The sequence below is a fragment of the Argentina silus genome (genome assembly GCF_951799395.1).
Source record: "Argentina silus genome assembly, chromosome: 11".
NCBI lineage: Eukaryota > Metazoa > Chordata > Actinopteri > Argentiniformes > Argentinidae > Argentina > Argentina silus.
In genome coordinates, this window is record NC_139665.1 from 14,562,943 (window position 1) to 14,590,302 (window position 27,360).

At 43.3% G+C, this 27,360-nt stretch overlaps 2 protein-coding genes across 2 annotated transcripts in view; both read left to right on the plus strand.

Moving 5' to 3' along the window:
• LOC310812386 (C-myc promoter-binding protein-like) overlaps nucleotides 1–27,360 on the plus strand; it is a 316,219-nt gene that overhangs the window by 277,787 nt on the left and 11,072 nt on the right. The window lies entirely within an intron of this gene.
• ctsd (cathepsin D) lies at nucleotides 2,135–8,369 on the plus strand. The gene is made up of 9 exons (XM_083679854.1): nucleotides 2,135–2,317; nucleotides 3,401–3,557; nucleotides 5,247–5,370; nucleotides 5,454–5,572; nucleotides 5,911–6,110; nucleotides 6,257–6,379; nucleotides 6,632–6,776; nucleotides 7,270–7,368; nucleotides 7,811–8,369. Exons 1-9 carry the CDS (start codon nucleotides 2,256–2,258, stop codon nucleotides 7,970–7,972), a joined length of 1,191 nt encoding a protein of 396 aa, XP_083535980.1. The 5' UTR covers nucleotides 2,135–2,255; the 3' UTR covers nucleotides 7,973–8,369.

Genomic DNA, 27,360 nt, shown 5'->3' on the forward strand with positions numbered 1-27,360 from the left:
TGTACTTTTATTGGCCAAACTTGTTAATGGATGACAGTGTCTGGACCTGTCCAAATGGGTGAATGATAATGATTGTATGTCTAATAATCTCTCACACTAATTCATTTTGGCAGGGTTGTTACTCAGAAGAAAAAAATCTAATGCTGGGTATAAGATGACAGATCCGTCTGGCACTCTATTAGAGACAAGTGAGACATCTTATAATGTCTCAGATGTGGCAGTAGACTACTGCAATCCATCATCAGTGTATCCAGGTAGTCCAACAGTAATCGTAAGAAAGAGCAGGCACACACTATAGCTGCAGCACTGAATGTGTTGAGGTACTTTATGAAATACTACTAACATAATACTGCAGGGATCCTGGCTACAATACATTCAACCCATTGGACAGTAGGGTTATTGCACCAACACACCAAAATCCTTGCTTGTCAGCCCCATTCTTTGTTTGTCACAAGCCCTAGTGTCGCCCCCTAAGGTATACTGGTGGCAGTGCTGTGTCTGTCGTAGCGTGTTGACACGGGTAAATACTGGATAATATATTGCTGGCAGGGCTTGTCTTTCAGCATGCCACAACCACACCACATTGTGGATCATGCTCACAGTCTGTGAGATAAGGTCAAAAGTGATCATCGCAATATTGATTTCTGAATGTCATTGGGTCTACTGATGATTTGTGAAGAGCTTAGAAGTGTCAGTTAAAGATTTTACAATAAGGAAGAACTGAAATTACACACCTGACTGCCTTGGGTCTCTTTCTCATGGGTCTGAAACATTGCAAATGGTCAATGGTCTGATTGAAACAAACATTCAGCAAAAGTAAGTCATTATTAATTAAGTCATTATGCCTATGTACAGTTAAGTGCCATATATTATGAATAGGTAGAAATAGATAGGTCTACAGCAGTGCCCTTCTGATAGGCTACTTTAGTCTCTGGCCACAAGGGGTTGGGGATATTTCCATTTGTGAGGAGTGAGTTTATCACCTTTTCAGCTTTGTTCCAGTCACACCTCATGACACACCTCAGTCACACCTCATAAACTCATGACACTGCAGCAACCCCAGTTCAAATCTGGGTCACGGCACCACCACTGTGACCGAAAGTCAAATTGCTGCAAACAGTAACAGGCAGATTGCTATGGCTTCTTTTGGATTTTCTGACAGAAGAGTAAAAGTCAACATAGTAGGCTATGATAAGAAAATGCATAACAATGTAAACAGTCCTCGCATTCCATGGCACTCCACATGAGTTTTGAACCTGCAACCTCTGAATTGCCAACATGCGCAGCTTTTTCATTGATTTGAGCTAAGCGTATTTAATGTCTAGGCGGGTCTATTTTCGCCACACAGAGCTAAACATTTTAGCCAGCCAATTGGGGTAACCTTAACCCTAATCCTAACCCGATGAGCATGAATAAAAAAAACAAAAAAACATTGGTGATACAATTTAAAATATCTAACCACTTAATTGCACTTGTTTGTCCAGCTAGTTTCACAAATTTATATTATGAAATATTAAACCTATCACCGAAAAACCTCTCTGCGCATGCCTGCAGTGCCTCCGTTGCTCGTTTCCGGGGCTCCCATTGGATTTCGAGGCACTTAACCTTCTTCATTCTAGAATTATGGGCTTGTTTGAGTTGAACAGGCGGGGGCAATGTAAGTTGGACAATGAAGTGCACATTTGAATGCACGCCTTGAGAACATCGCAGTGACAACATGACGGCTATGAAATCCTCAATAATATGTCTTTAAATAATCGATGAACATGATGAATGTTCATAATGTACGATCTCTCAAATACTATACATGATATAACAGCCACGTGATTTCCTGATTCAGGTACCGTTGTCCAGAAAACATTCATGATTTGTCATGAAAAGTGCTTCCCACAACGGCTCTATGCAGCTTGTGGGAAGTGAAGTGACTTCAGGGCACTCGTGACTCTCGTGACTCTCGTGAATGTCATGCAGCCGAAAATGTTCAGCAAGTCAGACAGATTTGATCCCCATCATATAACAGGTATGGAAAGGCGCTGGTCGGCGACTGCCCAAAATGTGTCGTCTCAAACACGGTCATTTGCTAGAACGCAACCAGAGTCACGTGATTGTCTCACGCTGCCTTAGTCAGGTGATATAAAGGACTGTTTTTGTTGATTTCAATTGTGAAACTGCCCTGTCATTGTGCGGGCTGGGACGGTTGTAAATTTAATCATTTTTAATTACTCAACTAGGGAGGTTTAACTGCAGCAGTAAAAATGAAGATGTTGTACCTGTTTCTGTTTGCGGCACTTGCCCTGACAAATGACGCACTAATCCGGTAAGAGACATTCATGTTAGCTCAAGCTAGGTATAGCTAATGTGGAGCTAGCTTTAACAAGTATGCAATTCGTGGTCAAATTATTGTTACTAGCCAGCTAGTGTAACTGTTTGGATGGAAATGATAGCTAGCAAAAGTTAACATGTGAAGTTAATACAAGTGCACTAGCTAGGTTAACACTGTAGACAATGACTAGTGTTTATCGAGCTCAAACTAACTGCTAGTATGCATACATAGATTAATTTAATATGGACAGTGAAGTCTAGACAGAGGAGCAAGGCAAGGGCAAACCCTAAACACCATGGGTTCAATAGGTGGGTAAACCCGAATGCAAATGACATTGACCTAGCAGAAAAGGTGGGTAAACTATATTCACCGACATATAAAGGTGGATGAAGCTGAGTTATCTCTGGATCAGAGTCTGGTTGACGCTGCACTAAGATGCTGCTGCTGCCTTCTGATTCAATCCGCGTCAACCGTCCAGAGAGACTCAAAACTGCTGCGCAATGTTGGCACACGACCGATGTGCCTGGGGTCTGTAGTTGTGTTGTCACGAGTGCACTATATAACTACCTGTGTGTGTGTGTATATATGTAATCAATATTTTGTATGGAACATTATCTGTGGCAAAAATATAATATAAAACGAGCACAACGAATGGTTATATCGATATATAACACGTCCACAACGAATGTTGAAGCCATCTCATCTAATAGCAAATGGTCACGATGTCGAACCTTAGTTGTTCGAAACTACGAAACTATTACCCTAGATCCCTAAATAAATCGGCTCCATCTATGCTTGATGAAGACCATGAGTATTTTGGGCAACTAACAGGGAAATTAGACAGTGGTCGGATTTGCTGGAAGTTTTGTTAACATGTATTTGTGTTTTCAATGGTTCCATTGGCATGCATCTAAGAGTTTTTAGGGTTAAAAATGCCACTGAGCTAGTCCTACAAAAAGCTGCTTTATACTTCCTGTATGATGTCATCTACAAGTCCAAAAGGCTACAACTGAGTTGCATTTTCTTTTTTATCAGCAAGATAATTGAGGAATTCATCTCATTCCCTCTCTCCCACAGAATTCCGTTGAAGAAATTCCGTTCCATTAGGCGCCAGTTGACGGATTCTGGGAAGAGAGCAGAGGAGCTGTTGGCTGGAACTCACTCCCTAAAGTACAACTTTGGCTTCCCCTCCAGTAATGGACCTACTCCAGAGACTCTGAAGAACTACCTCGATGTAAGCACCCCCCTCCCCCTAACCAGTGACCCCTGCATGGTATTCTCCATTCTTAAGTCACCGTTCCAAGCTAAAAGCCAAGCAACGGAGCAACTCAACAAAGAAGCTCTTGTGTCAGTGACTAGCATGGCCTTGGTGGCTAATCCTCCTTGCTTAATGGGAATTAGTATTGCAAGTCTAGCCCACAACCCATGCAAATGGCAGATTTCTCATTTCAGGTGGTGGCATTTTTGTTGTTTTTTGTGTTGACATAACGGGAAGGTTTGTCATATGACGGGTGACTAAGACTAGGGCGCCTGATCTCTAAGCTTCTTTAGCCTGATCAGCTGACTGTTAGTTTATTTTGTTTAACTTTAACACACAGGCCCATTTGAATTGAGTTAATCATATAAATTAGCCTGGAAACGTTGTTACACCTAAATGAACAGTGTGAGAATAGTCCCTTTCGGTTCTGTTTGTTTGACTGTGCCTCTGATAAGTACAGTACACAGTGGCCTCTGAGATAACAGTGACTTTTGTCAAGATGACACATCACATAATTTGGTTTGTGGCTTTCACACCATCCATGAATGTTGCCAGTTATTGCGAGGTATGAAACTGTAATGGTTATATGGTTTCAGCTTTCAACCACTTCAAACCACTTCCCATCTCAGTTCTCTATCAGATGTTTCGATAGATAGCCACAGCTGGTAATGAATTCAACCCCTGTCCCTTGATGTGTCTGCACATTAACAAGATAAAAGTGGCCTGTGCTTAGCCTTTTATAGGAGATTACATGGACTTTGACTCCTGGGAATCAAACTACAGATTATAACCAGAAAGGGGCTGAAGAAGCCTGATTAAATTGATTTAACGGGCCTATAGGCATTGAGTAATAGGCTTGTTGCTTACAGAGTCACATGAGGGACGGAAGGAAGGAAGTTGACTCATGGCTTTAAAGTGTTTTGTAGTGTTATGTATTCTTGCAGAGTAATGTGACTGAACAGAAAGTGAATGACTAACACCAGCTGTGGCAGGTCATGGGAGCTAGAGAGAGCTGCAATCACATGACAGACGTGACGAGACACATTTGGATGAACCGTCCATATCTGCCTTTGTCTGGCACCTAACCTTTTGGAGGCGGTGGGCCTGGTGGCGTGGGCGTGTGATACAGCATTTATAGCTGATGCCAACAGTTTTTATTTTACCATCCACTCTGTTGTGATTCTATAGGGTGTTCACCCACTTTGCCCAGAATGAGGGAGAATGTGCTTTGTTGGTTGATACATTTCACTTCCAAATGCTAAAGCAATAAGATCCTTCATGTTGTGAATCGTATCCAAAAAGTTGGTTTCGTAACTTAATTCATCCAATGATAAGCACCGAGCACTGTGACACAACAATGCTGCTGTCTCGCATCAACTTTGGAGGTTGTGGTGGTCGTCTTTGAAGTTGTTTCCACGGGTCACAGAAAGCTTAATCAGAATGACACAAGCTGAATTGGTCATGCATTTTCGATCGAACACCCTAGATACTGTAAAGCCATGGCAAGACGGTGGGTCGTCTTAAAACCAGTTTTTAGCAATTGCCCTACTTATGGGTCTGCATTAGGTATAAACCTGGGGGCTCATGTCCAGCCTTGTATACCAGCAATTATAGTGTGTGTGTGTGTGTGTGTGTGTGTGTGTGTGTGTGTGTGTGTGTGTGTAGGCCCAGTATTATGGAGAGATTGGCCTGGGTTCTCCTGTCCAGCCCTTCACCGTAGTGTTTGACACTGGATCCTCCAACCTGTGGGTTCCCTCCGTCCACTGCTCCTTCACTGACATCGCTTGCTGTAAGTATCTATTCTCCCACAACCCTGCTGTTTTTTTATACATTTATCAGCTAAAAAAAATCACTTTTGTTCCCTCTTTACAGTGCTCCACCACAAATATAATGGGGCCAAGTCCAGCACGTATGTGAAGAATGGAACTGCTTTTGCCATCCAGTATGGCTCTGGCAGTCTGTCTGGCTACCTCAGCCAGGACACATGCACGGTACGTACACTCCCTTATAAATGGCCTAAATTGTTAGCTGAAGTGGTCCTCTGTGGCTCAGTTGGTAGAGCACGGTGCTAACAACACTTAGGTTGTGGGTTGGATTCCTACTGGGACCATATATACTGAAATGTATGCACTCACTGCAATGTAAGTCGCTTTGGATAAAAGCGTCAGCTAAATGGCATAATATATTAGATATATTGACGTTAGTAGTGACTATTTAAACAACTCTGAACCATAGCTTAAAGTTTCTCCTGGCCCATAGACTACTTTTGAAGTAACTGAGTTGAAAAAAACCTGAACCAACCCTTTAATGGCTGTGGTTTCTGTCTCAGATTGGAGACTTATCGGTGGATAAGCAGGTGTTTGGAGAGGCCATCAAGCAGCCTGGTGTGGCCTTCATAGCTGCCAAGTTTGACGGGATTCTGGGGATGGCCTACCCCCGCATCTCTGTGGACGGAGTGGCTCCGGTGTTCGATAACATCATGAGTCAAAAGAAGGTGGAGCAGAACGTCTTCTCTTTCTACCTGAACAGGTGAGGGCAAAGTCGTCATCTGTTTTTAAGTAAATTGGACTTAACTTCAATCCTTGAGTCAATTGAAGAAATGCAAAGGTTTCTCAACTGACGACATTTGAAATCAGTTTGAGTCAACTAATAGAGAATGTGTGTTTATCTGTTAGGAACCCTGACACTGAGCCCGGTGGTGAGTTGTTGCTGGGCGGGACTGACCCCAAGTACTACAGCGGTGACTTCAACTACATCAACATCAGCCGTCAGGCCTATTGGCAGATTCACATGGACGGGTGAGGGACTTCTTTGGGGCTGAAACCGCCTGTTTTCGTCGTCGTCGTCCCCCTCCTTGTTAGCCCAGCCCACTTGCATATCTTAGTCCAATAAAACATCTAGATTGGGTAAATCAGGAAGGAATTTTTGGAACTATTTAAAGCCTCCAGTAATTTCATTGGCGCCACTCTTTTAATATACCAATTTGCACTGTCCAGGTAGTGAAGGTAGGAGGCTTTTAGCTTTACACCGTGCATGTGTCTGTTCAACAGGATGACTGTGGGGAGCCAGCTGGGGCTGTGTAAGGGAGGCTGTGAGGCCATCGTGGACACTGGCACGTCCCTCATCACTGGACCCTCAGCCGAGGTCAAGGCCCTGCAGAAGGCCATCGGGGCCACCCCGCTCATCCAGGGAGAGGTAGGGGGAAACATCTGGAGAACAGTTCTGTCAGCAAAGTCTTTCTCTTTAACTCGCCAACTGCCAAAGAATTCCGGAACACTCACCACCTAGAGTGCTAAGTGGTTTAATGTGGTGTTTACCTCGCAACAATACTTTGATTGGCTACAAAATGAAGCATCATCATGTATGCATTTTCCGTGAATAAAGTCACCCTTGGCACTCTAGAATGTTGACTGTTTGGGTGACTTTATTCACCCTCGGCACTAAATGAGCTAAGAAGTCCATAAGTACAATGACAACCAAACAGGAGGTTCTCTTGAGGGCCCTGAAGGCATTATGACTTTCTCCTCTCCCGTTCGCTAGAAAGTTGTGCTCCAATATACTATAGGTTGAATCACACAGTAAATACATTGTCATGGACCTAAAGTGTCTGACCAACAGTTTCTTTTTCTGAATGCTTGCTTTGAGTTTGGGGCACCATCACTGAGTGTGTCTTGTGTTTGTGTTTCAGTACATGGTGAACTGTGACAAGATCCCTACCCTCCCCATCATCACCTTCAATCTGGGGGGACAGGCCTACACTCTGACCGGGGAGCAGTACGTCCTCAAGGTGAGTCTACCATTGGCTTGTGTATCCTTCCTTCCTACCGTGCTCTACCAGCTGAGCCACACAAGACCATGGACTATACATGAAGTGTCCAGTAGAGTGCAGAAGAGAGTAGTTTGTTTTCATAACTGTAAACTGTGTCAGGTCCGTCACTCCCATCAGACAAGCACTGCATTGTGTAGTTGGCAACGCTCAAAACTATGAGAGGAATCCTACAGTATGTGGATTTGTCTGAGAAATGAAGCAATTAACCCATTGAATTATGGCTGCTTGGCTTACAAACCCTCCCTTGTAACCCTCCGCCTTATGTAGTACTATGTTAGTGTTTTTTTAATTGAATTTGTGGACAGTGATATTTCATCAGCTTATTTAGTTAATGATATTATGACTTTACATATCTAGGCCCTGTGTCTGACACTGTCTCCTATTTCTTCCACCTCGCTAGGTGGCCCAGGCTGGCAAGACCATCTGCCTGAGTGGGTTCATGGGCCTGGACATCCCTGCCCCTGCTGGACCGCTTTGGATTCTGGGAGATGTATTCATTGGGCCGTACTACACGGTATTCGACCGTGAGAACAATAGAGTGGGTTTTGCTAAATCCAAATAAGCCCAACGAGGCCTGGGAACTACGATGTCTGCGGTACATAAGTGGGTCAAGATTGAGCAGTGCTACACAAGCTTCTGTTGCTTTTAAATCCTTAGTAGCGATAGATCTGTGTCGAGTTCAAATGCACTGATCTGAAGAACTCATTACTTTTTCAAATTATTTGCTGAGTGTGTGACGTGTGGAACACGGTAATGTTGAATGAGACTTTGTACATGATCAGGAATCAAAGTGTATGATGGTATTGGGAATTTTAATGTCTGAGTGGTTTATCGTTTTTAAATCAGGGACTTGTATTTGAAGCATTGGAAGAATTTTTAATTTGCGTTTTAGAGGGTGATGGCCCTCCTGAGACTTACTTTTAAATGATTGGATTAAATAAACACATTTTTAAAAGTCATGTCTCGTTTGCTACATGTTATTTCTTAGTTGTAATATCTAAATTATGTTTTTTAAATTACAATTTTATGTATATTGACGCTATGGAGATGAAATGTGATTCCATGAGATGAAATGTGATGCATTTCATGTATCTGACATAACTGGGTTCTGTTGTTTTCATTCCATAATAAATATAAGCCTGATCTATAGACTTACAATACTGGATTTCAATATCTACCAATCTTCTGCCGTAGATTGAAGACCCATCTCCTCAGGCTACATCTTAACCTTTTCATCCCCACTACCCCCCTGTACAAGTTTCTCTCCTGTTTAAAAAAAAAAAAAGAAGTAATTTTCCTTCTTCTAGCATTGTGACTGCCAATGGCCCCTGGTCTGAGCATTGATTACTTTTTCTTATGATGACTGCTGGATAGATGATTCACATGCTTAAACAAATGTATTTGTTGTAAGTCGCTTTGGATGAAGGCGTCTACTAAATGCCATAAACGTAAATAATTTAAATGAAGAACATTTCTGTAATTTACCCTGCGAAGCAGGCAGTAACCTTAGGTCTTCTCACAATAAATCTCTTCAATCAAATGTTTTATTATTCCATCAAATGCTTCTACACTGATAAATCATGAATGGTAAAAAAATGCCAGAAATGCTATTTCACAGATTTTTTTCAGAACTATATACTGTAATAATGTTATTCTTGCAAAAGGTTCAATAGAATACAATTCACACAAATATTCATCATATTTTAGTATTCAGTAGTCATCTTTTTTTCCTTTTCACATATCTTTACAGTGGTCACAAGGTGTCCATGTTCATGCCTTTTTCTTGTGTTAGTAAAGCTCATAGAAACTTCCCACAGAAGATTTTGTAGCACTATGATTCTATAAACACTAGAGGTTATTCATCGGTCTTTTCCACGACTTTTCCATAAGAAATCAGGTGAAATATTCCCTGCAGCCCAGAGTGAACGGTGTAGGGGTTTTCTTTTATGCTCTCCTGAGTAGGAAGCCTGTATCACTCCAATGTTTGAATTCTGAAAGAGTGGTAAAATATACAGATAATACCAGTATTGGGTATAGTCCAAGTTGGGAAAAATGGTCTAATGAATTGATCATCACTTAAGTAGGTCACTCGTAGACGCATATCCGCCTATAGTATGGTCTCATTGGAGTGGTCTTGTATCTCCATTCACACTCCAAAATAAAGGTTTTCAATATTGAGGTCACCTCCTCTTGGTATCCTCCCTCAGCCGTCACTCTCTGTCTCCCCCGCCTCTTTTTCTGCAGACTCAGACTCTCCCTGGCTCTCCTGTTCCAGGACAGGCCCCGTGCTCACATCCCCTGGCCCACCATCAAGCTCCGTCTGCTGGGTAGAGGGGCTCCCGTCGTCTCCCCCCTCCACCTCCTCCCCAGCCTCTTCCTCTTCCTCCTGGCCTACAGTGTCCGGGATGATCTCCACCTCGATCTCTGACGAGTCCTCTATCTCCTTGAACCACACCATCTTCTGCCTGTCCTCTCTCCTCCTGTCCCTGCTCAGGATGGATCTTACCCCATCCCTGTCTCCTCCTCCTCTCCCCCTCTTCACCCCTCTCCCCCCAGCCAGGGGACTACCCTTGGCTAGATGGTTTGCGTGGTTGTCATAGATGCTGCAGGAGGAACAGTGCTTGCTGCGTCGCTCTAGGGGAATGACCCTGTCCCTCAGCCTGCTCTGCGGTACTGTAGAACGCCTGGGGTCCACTGGGTCTGGACGTCTGGGTCCAGCACGGCCCCCTGTGTCCCCCTCGGTCTGGAAGCCGTCATTGGTGTACTGCATAGTGTCCTTGGGCTGTTCCGAGGGTTGGCGGAACCAAAGGCATGGACCCAAACACTGCGTGAAGAGAGTTTAGTTGATACAGAGGTTAATGCACAGTAGAGTACTGACACATTGTTCAGCCGTCACAGATGCCACTGCACTGTTAGCTCATTTATTCGGATTTAAACACAGTGCCCTTCTGTGAGTTTCTATGGACGCATATTCAATGAAACCATTCAGGATTGCTATTCTACAGTAGCAGGCATTTCACCAGTGAGCCTGTCTGAGATCTGAATCCAGCAGCCCCTTTTATCACTGTTCAGAATAGAATATAACTTTATCTTTATCCACCATGGAAATGACATTTCTGGGTCACCACTGACACACGCACGCATGCACGCACAGGCACGCGCGCGCACGCACCCACACGCACGCACGCACGCACACACGCACACACAGATCAGAGGCTGGGAGCAGCACCCCTGGAGTAGTGTAGTGGGTAAGTGCTTTCCTCAAGGCCAGTAGTTGGCCTACCTTGCAGCTCTGCCCTGTATCAGGACTTCTACAGAGCGTTATAAGCTGAACTCACAGAGCAATGCTGACCTTAGACAGCTTATCCAGGTCTGTGTGCCCTTTCCTAAGGCGGGAGATCAGGAAGCCAATCACAATCAAGCAGAGGACTAGGATTGCTGCCATGACCAATCCCAGAAGAGCCATGTCACCAGCACGGTACCCCGCCCCCGACGGTGATGGGACTGCCACCGCTGCAAAGGTCAAGGGTCACTGATGAGAACATTCAGTTGGTCAAAATAATAGATAATGTTAGTACAGCAGAGAGCCCCAACACTGTAGATTTAGCTAGTGTCACATTTGTATTGACCTTACTTGTTAATTTGATTTGTCGTCATACATGCTGTCAATCACTGACTATGTATATAATTCAATTATTATTATTCAATTCAATGGGATGTTTTTATGTGGAGCCCTGTACAGAGAGAAGGACTGTCAGTCAATCAGTAATTGAACTGGCCTGACTGTATTTCTTCTACTTCTTCAAATCATTTAAAAAGCACACCTGTGCTTTCATTTTTAACTTCAGAATTACACAGTCACAAATGTCAACGTTTTAAGTTTATGCGTTTATGTCGGTAATATGATGTTTTAATTAAGAGACTGGGTTGTCTCATCATGCAACTGTGGTCTCTAAACCACCTATGCAACATAGACATACAGTATGGGTCTGGTTTCTGGACACAGATTAAGCTTCGTCTCTCCTAAAGACCTCTTCATCCCCACTACCCCCCTGTACAAGTTTCTCTCCTGTTAAAATGTTTTAAAAAAAACTTCTAGCATTGTGACTGCCAGTGGCCCCTGGTCTGAGCATTGATTACTTTTTCTTATGATGACTGATGGATAGATGATTCACTTACTTAAACAAATGTATTTGTTGTAAGTCGCTTTGGATAAAGGCATCTGCTAAATGCCATAAATGTAAATGTATTTCCCCAGGTGTTAACTCTGGCTTGGGATGTTCCGTAAAGGTCTTACCTGGTATGACCTGGACAGAGAGGGCTGCAGAACCAAACTCTCCAGTAGAGGCGTCTATGGCACGGAGCTACACACAGGGAACAAGGAGAAACAAAAACATGAGCATTAGCTAATAGCGTTAGCAACAGTAGCATTATAAAGACAAATAGAAATGTATTGAAAACCCCTAATATGAACAGCTGCCTCTCAATATCCTTCTACTATGGAGCTACACACAGGAAACAACATTTATAATATACACCATTTAGCTGACACTTTCATCCAAAGCAACTTACATTGCAGTGAGTGCATAAATCTTTCAGTATATATATGGTCCCAGCAGGAATCGAACCCACAACCTAAGCATTGTTAGCACCATGCTCCACTAACTGAGCCATATTAGGGGTTTTCAATGGACCACGGAAAGGACCACAGAAACAAAAACTGTAGCATTATAAAGACAAACAGGCTTTGAAATGTATTGAAAACCCCTAATATGAATTGCCACAGCTGCCTCTCAATATCCTGTTAGAATAGAATAGAATAGAATAGGATGAATGTGTATGCTCTCTTGACTACAGAACAGCTAATGTGATGTTTAGGGTGGAGGTGATGGTGAAACTCACCTGCAAAGCGAAGGACTCGGTCTTGACGACTCTCTTCAGAATCACAAACCCCTCTGTAGTCACATTGACATAGCTGCTGTACTGAACCTCATATTTAACATCTGGATTCACACCCTGTAACACACACGCACGCACGCACGCGCGCACACACACACACACACACACACACACACACACACACACACACACACACACACACACACACACACACACACACACACACACACACACACACACACACACACACACACACAAGCCCAGTTAATTAAGGACCGTGTGAGGTCTCACCAGTTCCACACAGAAAACTTCTCAAAAGTGTCATGTAATCATTCATAGGCACCATGAACAACCAGACACAGTAATGATCAGACTCTTACTGTGGAAAAGTCCTCATCCCGGGCCCGGACCCTGAAGGGCCTGTTGGAGGTGCGGTCTCTGAGGATCATGCTCTCAGGGACTGAGTTACTGTAGATGTAACCTTCGTAGCGCTCCTTCTCAAACCGAGGAGGGTTCCTGCTCTTCTTCATCACCTCGATCGTGACTAAAGTCACTGCAAACTGGTCTCTGTTCAACACCTGGGAGGCCTGGGGGGAGAGAGGAGGGAGGGTGGGATGGTGGGTAAATCTCAACGGTCTAAAATGGGCCCTGTTTCCCTATTCCGGCATTGATCTGAAATTACTAGACAAGCGAAGGGGAGTGGCCGGTTGGCATCCACCCATTTGCTTTGACCTTTGACCTTTTCAGTAGTTTCAGATCATCGCAGATGATGGAAAGGAGACAAGCCGAGGAACCCACCTCAGACTATTGAGACACATCCAGTGAAGGTGGGTATGTGCGTTGAAATTCAAAGAATCGGTGAACAAAAACATTTGCATACCAGAACAGTGAGGGTTATCGGGCCTGCAATATCAGCAGCTTTAGCCATGGTAATGTTCCCAGTGTCCTCATCAATCTGGAGTATACTTCCTTCATTCCCTAGATAAAGAACACACACACATTTTGTTCAAATACGGTGTTGTTTGAATATAATACCAATGCCACACACCTCACAAGGACGAAAACGAAAGAACAACAGTCTCCTACCTCTGAGTATTCTGTAGCTGATCTGTTCATTCCTGTTTCTGTCTCCATCCTTGGCGTACACTGGACCAGGTTCCAATACTAAAGCACCATCCTGATGAACAAAAATATTGTCTGTTGGAGCTTCATCACCCAGATTTGGCTCTTATGAATATCTCTCCTGTAAAATATCTATTCCTCACAATAATAACTGTTATTATCATTGTGGGGTGAGACATACAGTACCTATCACTGAGGAGTGAGACATAGGCCCAATCCCATTTCTTATTTTTACCCCTACCCCTCTTTTTCGAGTGCCCCTCGCTTTTCAACTTGCCCCTCGGAACAGAGTTACAAGGGGTAGTGCTTGAAATCTTCCCTTATGAAATGGGACAACCCTTCAAGACGCTGATACGTCATCAGTAGTCGTCGATGCGTAAACAGACGCGACAAGTTTGTTGCCGGACATTCATTCGTCATATGCCATCAAAGGGGGGAAATGCGACATGGAAATATGTCAAAATGTGGGACTGTCATGCACAAATCAGCCTTAAAACAATGTTGTAACGTTAGCTAGCTAGCTAGAGACATCAGCATACAAGCAGAGGCAAGGGGTGTATTGGGATTGGGCCATACAGTACCTATCATTGATTGGTGAGACATACAGTACCTCTCTTTCTGTCAGATTGACCTTGCCCCTGTAGCCCGCGCTGACACAGATCTTGGCCACTCCAATATTGGCACGTACACACGGCTGGAACCACGGAGGACGGTTGTCGATGTCCTTCACGTTGACCGTGATGGTGGTCACGGAGGTGAAGAAGGGCTCGTCGGATTCTGAACCATTAAACGTGTCCTGGGAAATGACGTCACGGATTCCAAGGTCAAAGGTTATCAGTGTAGATGAAGAAGGAGAGGAGGAGATGAGGAGAGGAAGCCACCATAAACTATTGAAATTCACCCGAATGTTGCTTAGTATGTTTTTACTGTACCTGTACGTGAAGCACAAGGGAGACCTTCTGGATCGCGTCATAATCCATTATGTTCTGCACCAGGATGTTGGGAGTGTTAACGCTCTCCAGCCTGAAATACTTGTCCTGCTTGGAAAAATTGGTTATGACTTCATGTAATTAATATAAGGGGGGTGACACTCACGTCGAAGTTCAATTTCTCACATCAGTTGTAGCCGAAGCAACATTCCATCTTTTCTTTTGTCATCACTTTGGCACATACTGTAAGTACTTTTTAGTTTGTATTGTTTATTGACCTGTCTGTATGATGTTTGTACCTGATGATGACAATGAATTTCCCTATCAATGAAGATCAATCAATTATCTGTAGATCAACAGATCTATCTATCTATCTATCTATCTAATATCTAGTTGTCTGTCTGTCTGTCTGTCTGTCTGTCTGTCTGTCTGTCTACGTATCTATCGTGTAAGGCATTGTGTTATTCTGTCATGTACTGTATAGTATGGAGAGGGAGTCTTACCATGGCTGACTCCAGACGATAGTAGAGCAGTTCAGAATCAACGTCTGTAGCTTCTATGAGCCCAACACTGGTGTTGACAGGAGTGAGCTAGAGGAGAAAGGGTTCCAGAGTCAGGGGCCCTGCCCAGACACAACCCCTAGCCCTTACTATTCCCAAGACATGTGTACACCTGAAAGGTTTGGATAGGTATAATCAAGACAGTAGTGGCTCTACTTTGACTTCTGACAGGTTGGGTGAAACTGTCACCATTTTGCTTACACGTCATCTCCATTTTAACTGTATAGCCCCACAGATTAGTAAGACATTGTTGAAGAAATAGATTACATGTATGATATATCACAAGTCCTCACCTCATTCATGTCCAGGACATAATGGCTCTGGGAAAAGTTTGGAGGGTTATCATTCACATTCTCAACAAAAACCTCAATGGACACGGTTACCTTGGATAGGACAGAGGGAGAACATCACTTATTAATGTGCATTTGAAAGTATTCTAAAAAGTATTCAACTATTCTATGAAGAAAGTATTCAACTAGAAAGAGCAAACTTTTTCTTAGGTCAAGCTATTAGTTTACGAAATAGGATACCTTGATATTCTAATTCTTTACATGTTTACTTAAATACTGTAGATATAGCACAGAGTGTAGAGCAGATATATTTACATAAATTCAAGAAATATGCTTTTAACCTTTGACAGAACGCCTAGAAATAGCGATGCCAGCTGCTTGAATTCCACTTGCTTAGCTCATTAGCATAATATTATGTTTTTGTATCTTAACATTGGCCATGACTAATGTTGCCCCATGTGACACACACACTCACACACACACACACACACACACACACACACACACACACACACACACACACACACACACACACACACTCAACAGTGACATCTCTACTCACAGATTTGGAGCCCGTTCTGTTGCATTTCACCAAGACTGTGAGAGCGTCTCCACTGGGCAGCAACTGAAGAAACAAAACAGACAACAACAGCTAGGGCTAGTTTCCATTTTTAAAAAGTAGCTCTCTACCATCTACATTTGCTTTCCCCCGTTCACAAATCTGAGACAACTGGGTTAGTAGATGCAAGTCTTTCCTCCACCTAGCCTGCCCATGTTGCTCTTACCTTTTAGGTGCTATCCAGTGGACGCTGGTGGAGGTTGGAAATCAGAGGACAGGCTCATTGTAATTCATGAATGGTATTCCTCATAACATTCCTCATTCCATTACAATGAGCCCGTCCTCCGATTTCTACCTCCACCAGCCTCCCCTGGGCCTATCATATCTGCAAAGGGTAGTAAACAAGGACAGATAGGGGGAGAAGGATTTTGGAATAGAATGTAGCCTAGTGATTACCCACAATCCTATTACATCTATAATATGTGGACTATTTGACCTGTTGTCAATAGAGACCCTGTCACAATGTCTGATGATGTGAGCATGATACTCAGCACTCAATTTCTCTCTCAGTCACAATCGATCACAAAACATGCTTAAAAGCATATCATCTCAAGCCACGCACAGACAAATAATCCAAATAGATTGGAGCTCTAAACTAACCTCGAAGTCCAACCCTCTCTTCACCATCACATCTGACCCTTTCAGATAGAAGGCATCCTCAGGGTTCTCTACTATGGTCACAGTTACATCATAGCTGGAGTTGATCTTGGCAATGAGAATGTCAACGGTGCTGTTCTCCTTTACTACCACAGACTCATGAGAAACTGTACACACTTTGGGGAGAGAGAAAGAAATGATAGGGGTCAAACAAATGTCATATGCACAAAGAAACATCAATGAATATTGTTCATGTAATATGTAATAGCATCTTATATTCATATACTGTAGACTCTATGGTGTGATTGAGGTAAAAGAAGAGGTTCTCAATAGATATATCTGGAGGACAAACAGAAAGGTAATTGTGATTTTTTAACTAGATATCAAAACCAACCTGCGGAAATACCTAGAAGCACACACTGTACAAGCTATCCCCGTTGGAAAAACCAACAACAACATCCACATCCGCCGACCCTCTCAACAGGCCAAGATAGAAGACATCTCCACCAAAAGCATCGCATTCAAAGACAGACTACGACTTACGTTGTTCAGCAGGGCAACAAGTGTAAAAGGAGAACACCAGCAGGCAGCCCAGGAGGAGATGATTCGCAGGTTTGCTGTTATAATATTTCAGTTCCATGTCCCAGCTTACAGACACACACACACAGAAGAAGTCTGGGCTGGAGGACGAGGAGAGGAGCCCGTGGTACCAGCTGGTACTGGACACATAATGCTCTGCCTGTGTTCTCCTGGCCGAGTGGGAGTCGACTACAGTTGCAATGTTTGTGACTTCATCTAACGGGCCTATATTGCCTAAAGAGCTTGCCAACGGAGGACCGCAGCCTCCTACAAAAATACTTGCATCTGTTTTGCGAGACGAGAGAGGTCATTCTGTATTGGTGCCCATGGAGTCACAAAGCACTGCATAAAAGGTAGGCTACTGTAGTTTCTGGATGGGCCATGGCCGCATTTGTAGGCCTTTTTGAGATTTCACACTCTCTAGAAAACCAAAATGGTTTAGCCAGTGTAATGATAATGACCTATTGACTGTCTAAAATGATTTAAGTTGGATCAAACTATAACAGTCCTAAATAACAGGGTTGCATTCCATCACATATATTGAAGGGACAAACTAAACGAATGTGTCTCTTTAATTTCAAAGCATTCTAATTTCCCTGTCGGTGGCGAATCAGCACGAGAGACATTTCCTATCTCTCATTCTCTATAGGTGTACCCCTCTCACACTGAGCCCATTGTAACCCCAACTTGTCCTCTCTCTCCACCCGATTGGATATCTCCAGCACAGCAGTCATGACATACTGCAGACGCTGGTATTGTACATACTGCCACACATGTATGGCTTCACATGCAGGCCTACACCACCCCTCCTCTCCTCCTGTCCCACACACACATGCACGCACCCACCCATACACACACACACACATACACACACACACACACATACACACACGCACACGCACACACACACACACACGCACACACATACATGCACACACACACACGCACACACATACATGCACACACACACACGCACACACATACATGCACACACACACACGCACACACACACACACACACACACGCACACACACACACACACTTACATACACCCCACCCCACTGTGTGGGAACAAGGGACACACAGTGTCATGGTGTCACATGAAGCCAACACATTGTGCTGCAATTTTCAAGACCCAGAGACCTTGTTGATGGCATGATGCCATGGGCCAAAGGATACACACTGGTTACATACACCAAACTCCACACATGCGCACGCTTTGCAAGTGTAATGCCATTGTGGATATAATGCCGTCATATTACAATCCAACTGCTATGGAATGAGGTAAGACTGCAGTACAGATGGCTACCAACAGAGAGCACAGTAGAGTGCAAACTATCTCACATTTACAGGACTTTGTTGTTGTTCGAAACTATGGAAAGTCTCACTAATGCAATCATCCAATTGTCACACTGACACCAGACAGGGATTAAACTGTTTAGAGTCTGAAGTGATTGAGCAGTTGTTTAGTGTCAATACTCTGACACATACACTGTGAAAGTTTCGCCCCTCTTTCTGTAACAGAGGTGGTTTGATTAAATCTGAAGCCTTGGCTGTGGCAGTAGCTCCTCATGGTGCTGCCCAGGCTTTAGCACAGTGAGCTTACACAGTCTGGTGGCATGCAAGAGACCCAGGTTCAAATCCACTTGGTAGCAGCTGGGCTTCCTGAGGTGATCTTTGCCAACAGTGGCGTACAGTTTCACATCCCACACCTGCACTAGAGAGATCAGTCGCTCCTTTGACCTCACATTAAGCCTCTTAGTCAGGTAAATACAGCCAACAGAGATAAAGTCTGAGATAAAATCAGATAACTGGCAGCTCCTAATGTCTTTGCTATGAACGTTATTTCCAGACTATATTAATATTCAAGAGCTATCTATAATAGTCAGAGGACCACACCAAAAGGAGGACCATATGGTTCATGGTACAAAACCAACATTCCTGGAACATTACCCTAGCATTAGCCCTCTCAACTATACAAGGTATTTTCATTTTTTAATTTCACCTTGGACTTTATTCTACCAAGTTTTAAGATTTAAAATCTCCTTTACAAAAGAGACCTAGCCAAATTAGCACTACACAAAGTTACAGCCAAAAACAAAAGTGAACAATGACAATATTATGAGATTATGGAAGTTTACATACTAAAAACAAATCAACATTGTAAAGTGCAGAATGGCTTGACATCAAATGCAGTGCCCTGTGTAAGTAATGGGACAGTGAAGCATTTTCTCTTCTTTTGTCTCTACACTCCAAAAGTTTGAATTCATCAAACAATTACAATGAGGTTAAAGTAGAGATTTTCAGCTTTTATGTGATGGTAGTTGTGTACATACTGGTTTCACCATCCTGACATTACAACACTTTTTATGATGTTTGGTCTACTATTGCAATATGTTAATCGGTTCTAGCACCTACTATATATTGCCAACCTCTGTGGCCTGACTTTGCGCAAGTATTTGATGTGTTTGTGTGTTATGTTTTTAACCTGCCCAGGGGGATTGCAAATGAAAGCTAGCCTTTTGGATAAACCAGGCACATTAACCCGAAATGTGATTAATAATGGTCTGCTGTGTGCTATGTCAACCAACCATTCTGCCAAATAAGTGAGCTTACTGGGGGGGGGTCAACCATGGTTCAACGGCGGTTCAGAAGGAGTATGTTCTCAAACTGATCGCTTCAGCACACTGAGAGGATTGGACCCTCCAAAAAAAACAAGAAAACGCACACCAAAATCTTGGTGAGGTGCAGGCTGGCAGGTGGAAAAGAGAAAGAAAGAAAGCAACACACTCTTAGTGCTAATTATTTATTTAACCGACATTTCTGTAGCAAGCGGCCTCCTTCAGGGTTTCAATCAAAACACACTGAGGTTCAGTCACATTTAAAACATTTGGCCACACACAGGTGCAATGTTTAGTGTTTGGTTGACAATCCTTTGCATACAATAACTGCCTGAAGCCTGCCACCCATTGACCCCACCAGACGCTGGGTGTATTCCTCTATGGTCCTCTATGGCTCAGTCGGAAGAGCATGGCGCTAACAATGCCCACTGGGACCATGTATACTGAAAAATGTATGCACTCACTGCAATGTAAGTGGCTTTGGATAAAAGTGTCAGCTGTATTGTTCTTTGGTGATGCTCCACTAGGCCTATACTGCAGCCCTCTTCAGTTGTTGTCTCAAATGTTGGAGCTATGAAGAACATGCTAGGTGTGTGTGTGTACTGTATGTGTGTGAGCCAGTTTTGGCTGGACTGGACTGGAAGGGGAACATGTACAGATATACATATGTATAGATATAACATGTGTTTTATACTATTCCTCATTCCATTCCATGCATTACAATGAGTGTGTGTGTGTGTGTGTGTGTGTGTGTGTGTGTCTGTGTGTGTGTGTGCGCGCGTGTGGCTACTGAGACCAGTTTTCACCTACGACCTTTGATCTATCACGATGTAGCCTGAGCAGTCATGCATCGACTATTTTGGTGACGGAAAGGGAGACCGGCAGTCAAATAACCCTGGGTCAAGCATTGATTTAACTCTTAATTGGCAAGCAATGTTAATTGTTAAAGACTGTGGCTTGGGCTTGAAAGTGTGAGAAATTACACACGCACACACAGACACACATGCACGCATGCATGCACAGAAGCACACACCAGTAATGTACTCTTTACATGTAGGGGCTTTGTTTGTACCTCTCTTGTTGGAATACAATGTGTGTAATGTAAGCCTGCACTCTTACTGCAGTGAAAGAGGGAGTTCAGTAAAAGTACTGTCCCAAAGATTCTGAGCAAAAAGTATTTGTTCAATGAACTTACCAGAGCACCTTGCGTCATAGTAAGAAGTGTCATGTCACCTCTCTCTTAGTGTGAGTGTGTGAGTGTGTGAGTGTGTGTGTGTGTGTGTGTGTGTGTGTGTGTGCGTGTGCGTGTGTGAGCGTGTGTGTGTGCGTGTGCGTGTTTGTGCGGTGTGTGTGTACATGTCAACATCACACCATCTGTGTGAATGATGCGTTGCTATCCTATCCTAGTCTGCTTTGTTAATGACTAAGAAAGCTGTATGGAAAATGTGATGTTTAGCTGATGTTGGAGAATATAAAAGAGAGTTGTTAACACTGTTAGAAGATGAGACCATGAACAGGTTTAAGTGTTTAAGTGACTGTGTGTCTTGTGAAAGTTCTGTGCAGTTGTGCGAAACAACAAGTGGGAACAAAGGTAGAGGCTAATGTAGCACAGATGGTTTGTAACCACATTTGCGTGGTGAGTTGCCTTGCCTTATGGACGATAAAAATGCATATGATTACCAAATTATCACAACGTATGAACTCAGTGTTGTTACACGAGTAACTACACAGTTACTAGACAGCTATGGAGCAACACACAACACACGCTCAAAATGTGGTAAATGAACAACTGTCTGTGGCTTCTTTCCAACACCCTGAGTCCAGAGGGCTGCAGCTCTCTCATCATCAGATATCAGGTCCTCGCCCAAAATACTCCTCTTCCGCCCCCCATCCCCTCAAGTTGACCACAAGCACTCAGCCCAATACTCAAAGAGGAGAGATTGTCATTTTGAATCGATACTCATGAATAAGTTAAGTGATAAAAGGTTGTAAAACACCCCAAGATTACTGGGCATCTCTAATGTGGCGCCATGATGCCTATAGCACCAAGTTAATGGATGCTGATTTGCAAAGTTTTATTTTTCACTGCACTTACATTAATCTTGTCTTTTGTTATGATGGTGTGTGTTAACTGAAACTTCGGGGTGGATTTTTTTGGAAGGTTTGGAGACAAGACAATAAATTCAGGCTGCCATTCCTTCAGTTTGTCACACCGGAAGTCCAGCCTAATATCTACATATAATTCCTAATACAGGGTTGCAAAAGCCTCTTCATGGATAGGAGCAAAACCCCTGAGTTTCTCATTGTTGCAAATTGTTCTATTATACTATCATTCTGGAAATTACAGTTAATACAGTGCCCGCTACCTGGCCTGTTTTCTGTTTCTGTAACAGTGAACAATCTCTGTATTGCCCTCCATCTACTGTATGCATTTCTCGCTGACTAAGGTGTAATATTACTGGCTATAATTTGCAGCAATGGAATATAGGTTATGGTATATAGGAGCCCTGAAACAGTCTGTTCTAGATCTAGGGTTTGTACTCTTCCTCTGACAGAGGGTCCAGGATGGTAACCTTGGTGTTTAGTGAAAACCACACACATTTAAAACACTTACATATTTATCCTTTGTGGTGAATATGGTTAGTTTGTTGCTGTGCTATAGTCAACGAACTAAAGCAAACTGACAATTAGCATCATATACAAGGGTTCCAACTTGTACTCTCTCTGACAGAATCGAATTGTTTGTACAGTATTTACAAAGATATCTCTGTCTCTGAAAGTTTGTCTGCATAACTAGAAACTTCTGAATTTACCCCAATTATAGTAAGCATTGAAGCACATTGATGTTTTATTGATGACACCATCTTGACTTGATGACAGGCTACAGTATGATTCTGAATCCTTCGTTGAATTGTTCTTTTGTCTGTATGGGGAATATTGGGCACATGCCAATGTAATGCTGGCCTATGATGATGCATTTGCAGTGTTTAGCGGTGCTTGTTGGTTCTGTTTCTGACCCATTTGTAAAGCAGGTTTGTACAGCAGGATTGTGTGCAGATTGCCAGGTAATGCAACATTAAGTTCAGTGGGTTATGACGGAGTGGCCAAGTGCTAATTCCACCAGAGATTAACAAAGACCTACTTACCGCCATTCCTTTTGCCCAGGGCCGCATTCTATTCCAAAACGTTTTATCCTGTCTCCTCCCCTCTGCCCTCTGTTCGCTCACCTTCACAGGTCAGATCTGAAAAGCCCGGGTGCTGTAGGTGTAAGCAAGACCTTCACCTAGTCACTACCAATCTTTCTAGTCCTATGAGATCTGTGAAAGCGAGTGAACGAGGGCAGGAAGGAAGGAACAACTTTCTGGAATGGAATGAAGCCCAGATCTCTGAGAACTCCCTAGCCTGGCTACGGGCCTTTGTCATAACAACTCATTGTCAGGGACAGTACGGTATACAAATCACCTGTTTTTTTACAACTTGCATTCCATGGTAGCTTACAGACTAACATGAATCATGAAGGGTCATTGCAAAATGTATGTTTTCCCCCCCCCCCCATCAATCAACCCTCCTCACATTGGTTATGGTAGTGGTATAGAATAAGGTCACACTGGTGTGATAAACCCTTTGGTGGGTTTCAGACAAGTCAGTTGGTCGACATGTGATATGATGAGCAACACAAAAAAGGAAATACCTCATGATCAGAAGCAGCTCATGGGGTGGACTTGAGATGTCCGCTGAGCTAACCTCGTTGAGACCAGGCTTTCCGAGTTCGGAAATAGTTTACAGAATGTAGCTACAAATGGGGGGAAACCTGTTTGAAATGAGTGAAGCCTCGCCACACGTCAAACCAATCAAAACCCTAATGCCTTCATCCACTAGATTGTGTGTACAGAGCACACTTCTGGCAAAACAAAATTCAGTTTTTCCTTCAGGTTTTCTTCCATGTTCTTTAATGTTGCAAGCTAGCATCTAGCTACAACTCTGCAAAATATTCCTACCCGGTCGGAAATCAGCCAAGACGATGCACATAACGACAAGCAATCATCTACAGCACAGGTGTCAAACTCATTCCATGGAGGGCCGAGTGTCAGCAGGCTTTTGGTTTGTCCTTTCAATTAAGACCTTGTCAATCAGGTGAGGGGAGTTCCATACTAATTAGTGACCTTAATTCATCAATCAAGTAGATGGGAAGAGCAAAAACCTGTAGACACATGATCTACAGGCATGTGGGGGGAGGGTTCTTGGAATGTAACAAATGAAATTGTGAGATCATTCTCCCATCGCTCCATCCAGGTTGAAAGAAATACAAATACAGTTTGATCCCAGGTCTGATCAGAACAGCTCTCAAGGCATATCCGCCTTAGCTGGACCGTGGTCCCCTCCTGTCCTTAGCTGGACCGTGGTCACCCCCTGTCCTTAGCTGGACCATGGTCCCCCCCTGTCCCTAGCTGGACCGTGGTCACCCCCTGTCCTTAGCTGGACCGTGGTCCCCTCCTGTCCTTAGCTGGACCGTGGTCACCCCCTGTCCTTAGCTGGACCGTGGTCACCCCCTGTCCTTAGCTGGACCATGGTCCCCCCCTGTCCCTAGCTGGACCGTGGTCACCCCCTGTCCTTAGCTGGACCGTGGTCACCCCCTGTCCTTAGCTGGACCGTGGTCCCCCCCTGTCCTTAACTGGACTGTACCTCACCCTATAACAGTACCAACTGTGCCAACTGTGCCAGTGCCCTTAGGAGTCCCGGGGCAGCAAGCCTGCATGTCCCAAATCATGGGTAAGCTCCTCTGACCTGGGCACACTTCCAACAGCTTTAGGCAGCTACATTAGATATAGTTTACAGTACTGGGGGAGTATTACAGTAAGACTGCTGAGACTCCTTTACTATAAGGCACAATCTGTAAGATTCCCTGCTGCTCAATGGTCATTTCAATTAATCATATATCATTGTTTTTAGTTTTTTTTGTTAGATATGTTTCTAGGGCATTTCTGCTTTATTGGGATAGAGACAGTAGAGATTGACTGGAAGGATGACATGTCGAGGGTCAGAATCGAACCAGGATCCTTGCAATTATGTGGTATGCACATTAGTATGCTATGCCACTAAGCACTCCATACCGATCTGATTGATTCTTGAAGAATGAATTTGAGAGGGGACACATTTCCCCAGCCAAAGTCCCTCAGCTTACCAAAAGTGCGTGGTCAATGCGTGGTACTTGCATGACAAGAGACCGACACGTTAGTTGTCGCAAAGACACACGGACCACTTGTAATAATAGCAGGTAAATCTCACAGTAGCCTATTGAGGAAGTCATGTGGTACCAATGGTGATGAATTTGGAGGAGACAGACAGTCATGGGGTTGTGTGTGTGTGTGTGTGTGTGTGTGTGTGTGTGTGTGTGTGTGTGTGTGTGTGTGTGTGTGTGTGTGTGTGTGTGTGTGTACCAAACATTTTACAATGACAGTGACAGTGACAGTGACATGTGACAGTGATTACAGTGGCAGTGCTGTTTGATCTCCTGGTGTGAATGGTGATGCCCCCCTCTCTTAGCCCGGAGCACTGGCGGATCTGCCTGTTCATAACACTTGTAAATTCCATGCCATTGTAATGTACGGATATGGTTTGCTAAAAGGCTTCTCCCATTCGATGCTGGCCTCTGATGTGTTATTGTTTACTGGGATGGTATAAAAGGATGCAACAGAGATGCGTAATTGGAGTTTGGTTTAGCATCCCTCTCCTGTGTGTCCCTGACACACATAGACCAAGACTTTGGTAAAACTTCCATTCGTTTACAACAGTGCTTTCATTATTTGTCTGTATGTTTCTTTGAATTATTAAATGTATTATTTTATACTGATAATCGATCCTCATTCTTTCTATTTTGAGCTAACAGTTCTGCTAAAACAGCGCTACATACTCATGACCTGGTTTTCACATTGATTCACTTTAATGTTATTTGTTAGTGTCTATAGTCATCAGTCTTCAGGTATTGCACCAAGTACTGTACACTAATAGTTGGTAACACGTAGATAATCATCGGGCTACGGTATTGCACCGAGTACTGTAAACGTCACGATTTCTTGCAACTCTTGCATGGCAAAAGCATATTGTGATTCTGGTCTGTAGCCTAGGCTCATACATAAGTGTCTGTCACACAGGGATGAGCGAATCATTTTCAATCTTACAATTCATATTATCTTTTGGAGTCAGGTATACTGTAACGTAACGTTAACTTGAGTCACTGGGTCATGTGACCACTGTAATGTAGAGTCAGCATTATGGTCCTCTGTGGCTCAGTTGGTAGAGCATGGCGTTAACAACGCTTAGGTTGTAGGTTTGATTCCTGCTGGGACCGTATATATACTGATAAATGTATGCGCTCACTGCAATGTAAGTCGCTTTGGATAAAAGCGTTGGCTAAATGGCATATATTATCATGTCCATAACCGTCTGAACTTTATTAGGGAACAAATGCACAATACAGCTCTTCGTGTACTTTTTCTCTTCACCAGCGTTTCTCTAAGATGTATTCAGTTATCAATATGGCTCTCCTGCCTTTCATAAGGAGGGATCTGCATGATTAACAGTTTATCTCCTCCTTACGTCATCACATGGACAACGTGAGGTAAACTCTGGTGAGCTACAGTACGGTTGATCCACCACCATGTTTGGATGCCCTATTAATACACCAGGAAGATTTCCTGGTATCAGAATGTCTCTTTTCGAGCCCTCTGCAGTGTTGGTGTTCCCTGTATGAGGTTAAACCTTGTCTAATAACATTTTATTGCTTTCTAAGACCCTCAGTCCAGGGATATAGCAATAATAACCATACCACAGCCCAATTAGGAGGTTGAAAGGATCAGAGAGCACGCAACTGTAAAGATATGAGATTTTTTTCAGATGTTTCATGGAGGTTGTTTGCCTTTTATTATTAAAAGGAGAACAATTCTTATTATTCTTATTCTTATTAGCAATTGCATCTAAGCCTCCTAAACACATTTTTAATAAAAGCCTATAACAGACTATACCAATTAAACATTCACTGGGCTTTGACTTTTCAATTTTGATACTAAATGTAATATAATACAGAAACATTTAATCATATCTGATATGTAGACATATATTGTGAGGTGGTCGATGGAGACTCACTGAGGAACTGTTGTTCTCCATTCTGACAGATCACCTTTTAAAGGTTGTGTACTTGTATCCCTGACTGATCTTGTACATTAATACCATTAACATAAAACATTTGTGTCAGATTCTGCACCAGGGTCAGGCCATTATGTAAAGACATCTGCAGGCCATTATGTAAAGACATAATGTACTGTAACTCTTCTCCACAACAGATGATTTCCGATAACACATTACACTACATCAATGTGCATCAAATTCTATTACATTAATATGCTAACATGCTAATATGCTATATAATACTACATTTTGCTATGTACATCACATTATATCACAGTCTTTCAGCAGTTGCTTTTAGCCAGAGAAGCTTACTGCATGTGTGCGTGCGTGTGTGCGTGGATGCAGGCATGTGTGTGTTGATACTATGATGGGTCACTGCTACTTCTTGAAAAGGGCTATGGATCAGTATGACAACACAGGTGGTCCTTTCCTCTCCGCTGTCTAGGAAACTTGAAGTAAATTGCTTTTTTTAATCAACCACCGTGGCCTTGCCAGAGCCCAGGCAATTTTCCAGCAGCTCACTTGCACTCTGGGAGTATTTATATTAGT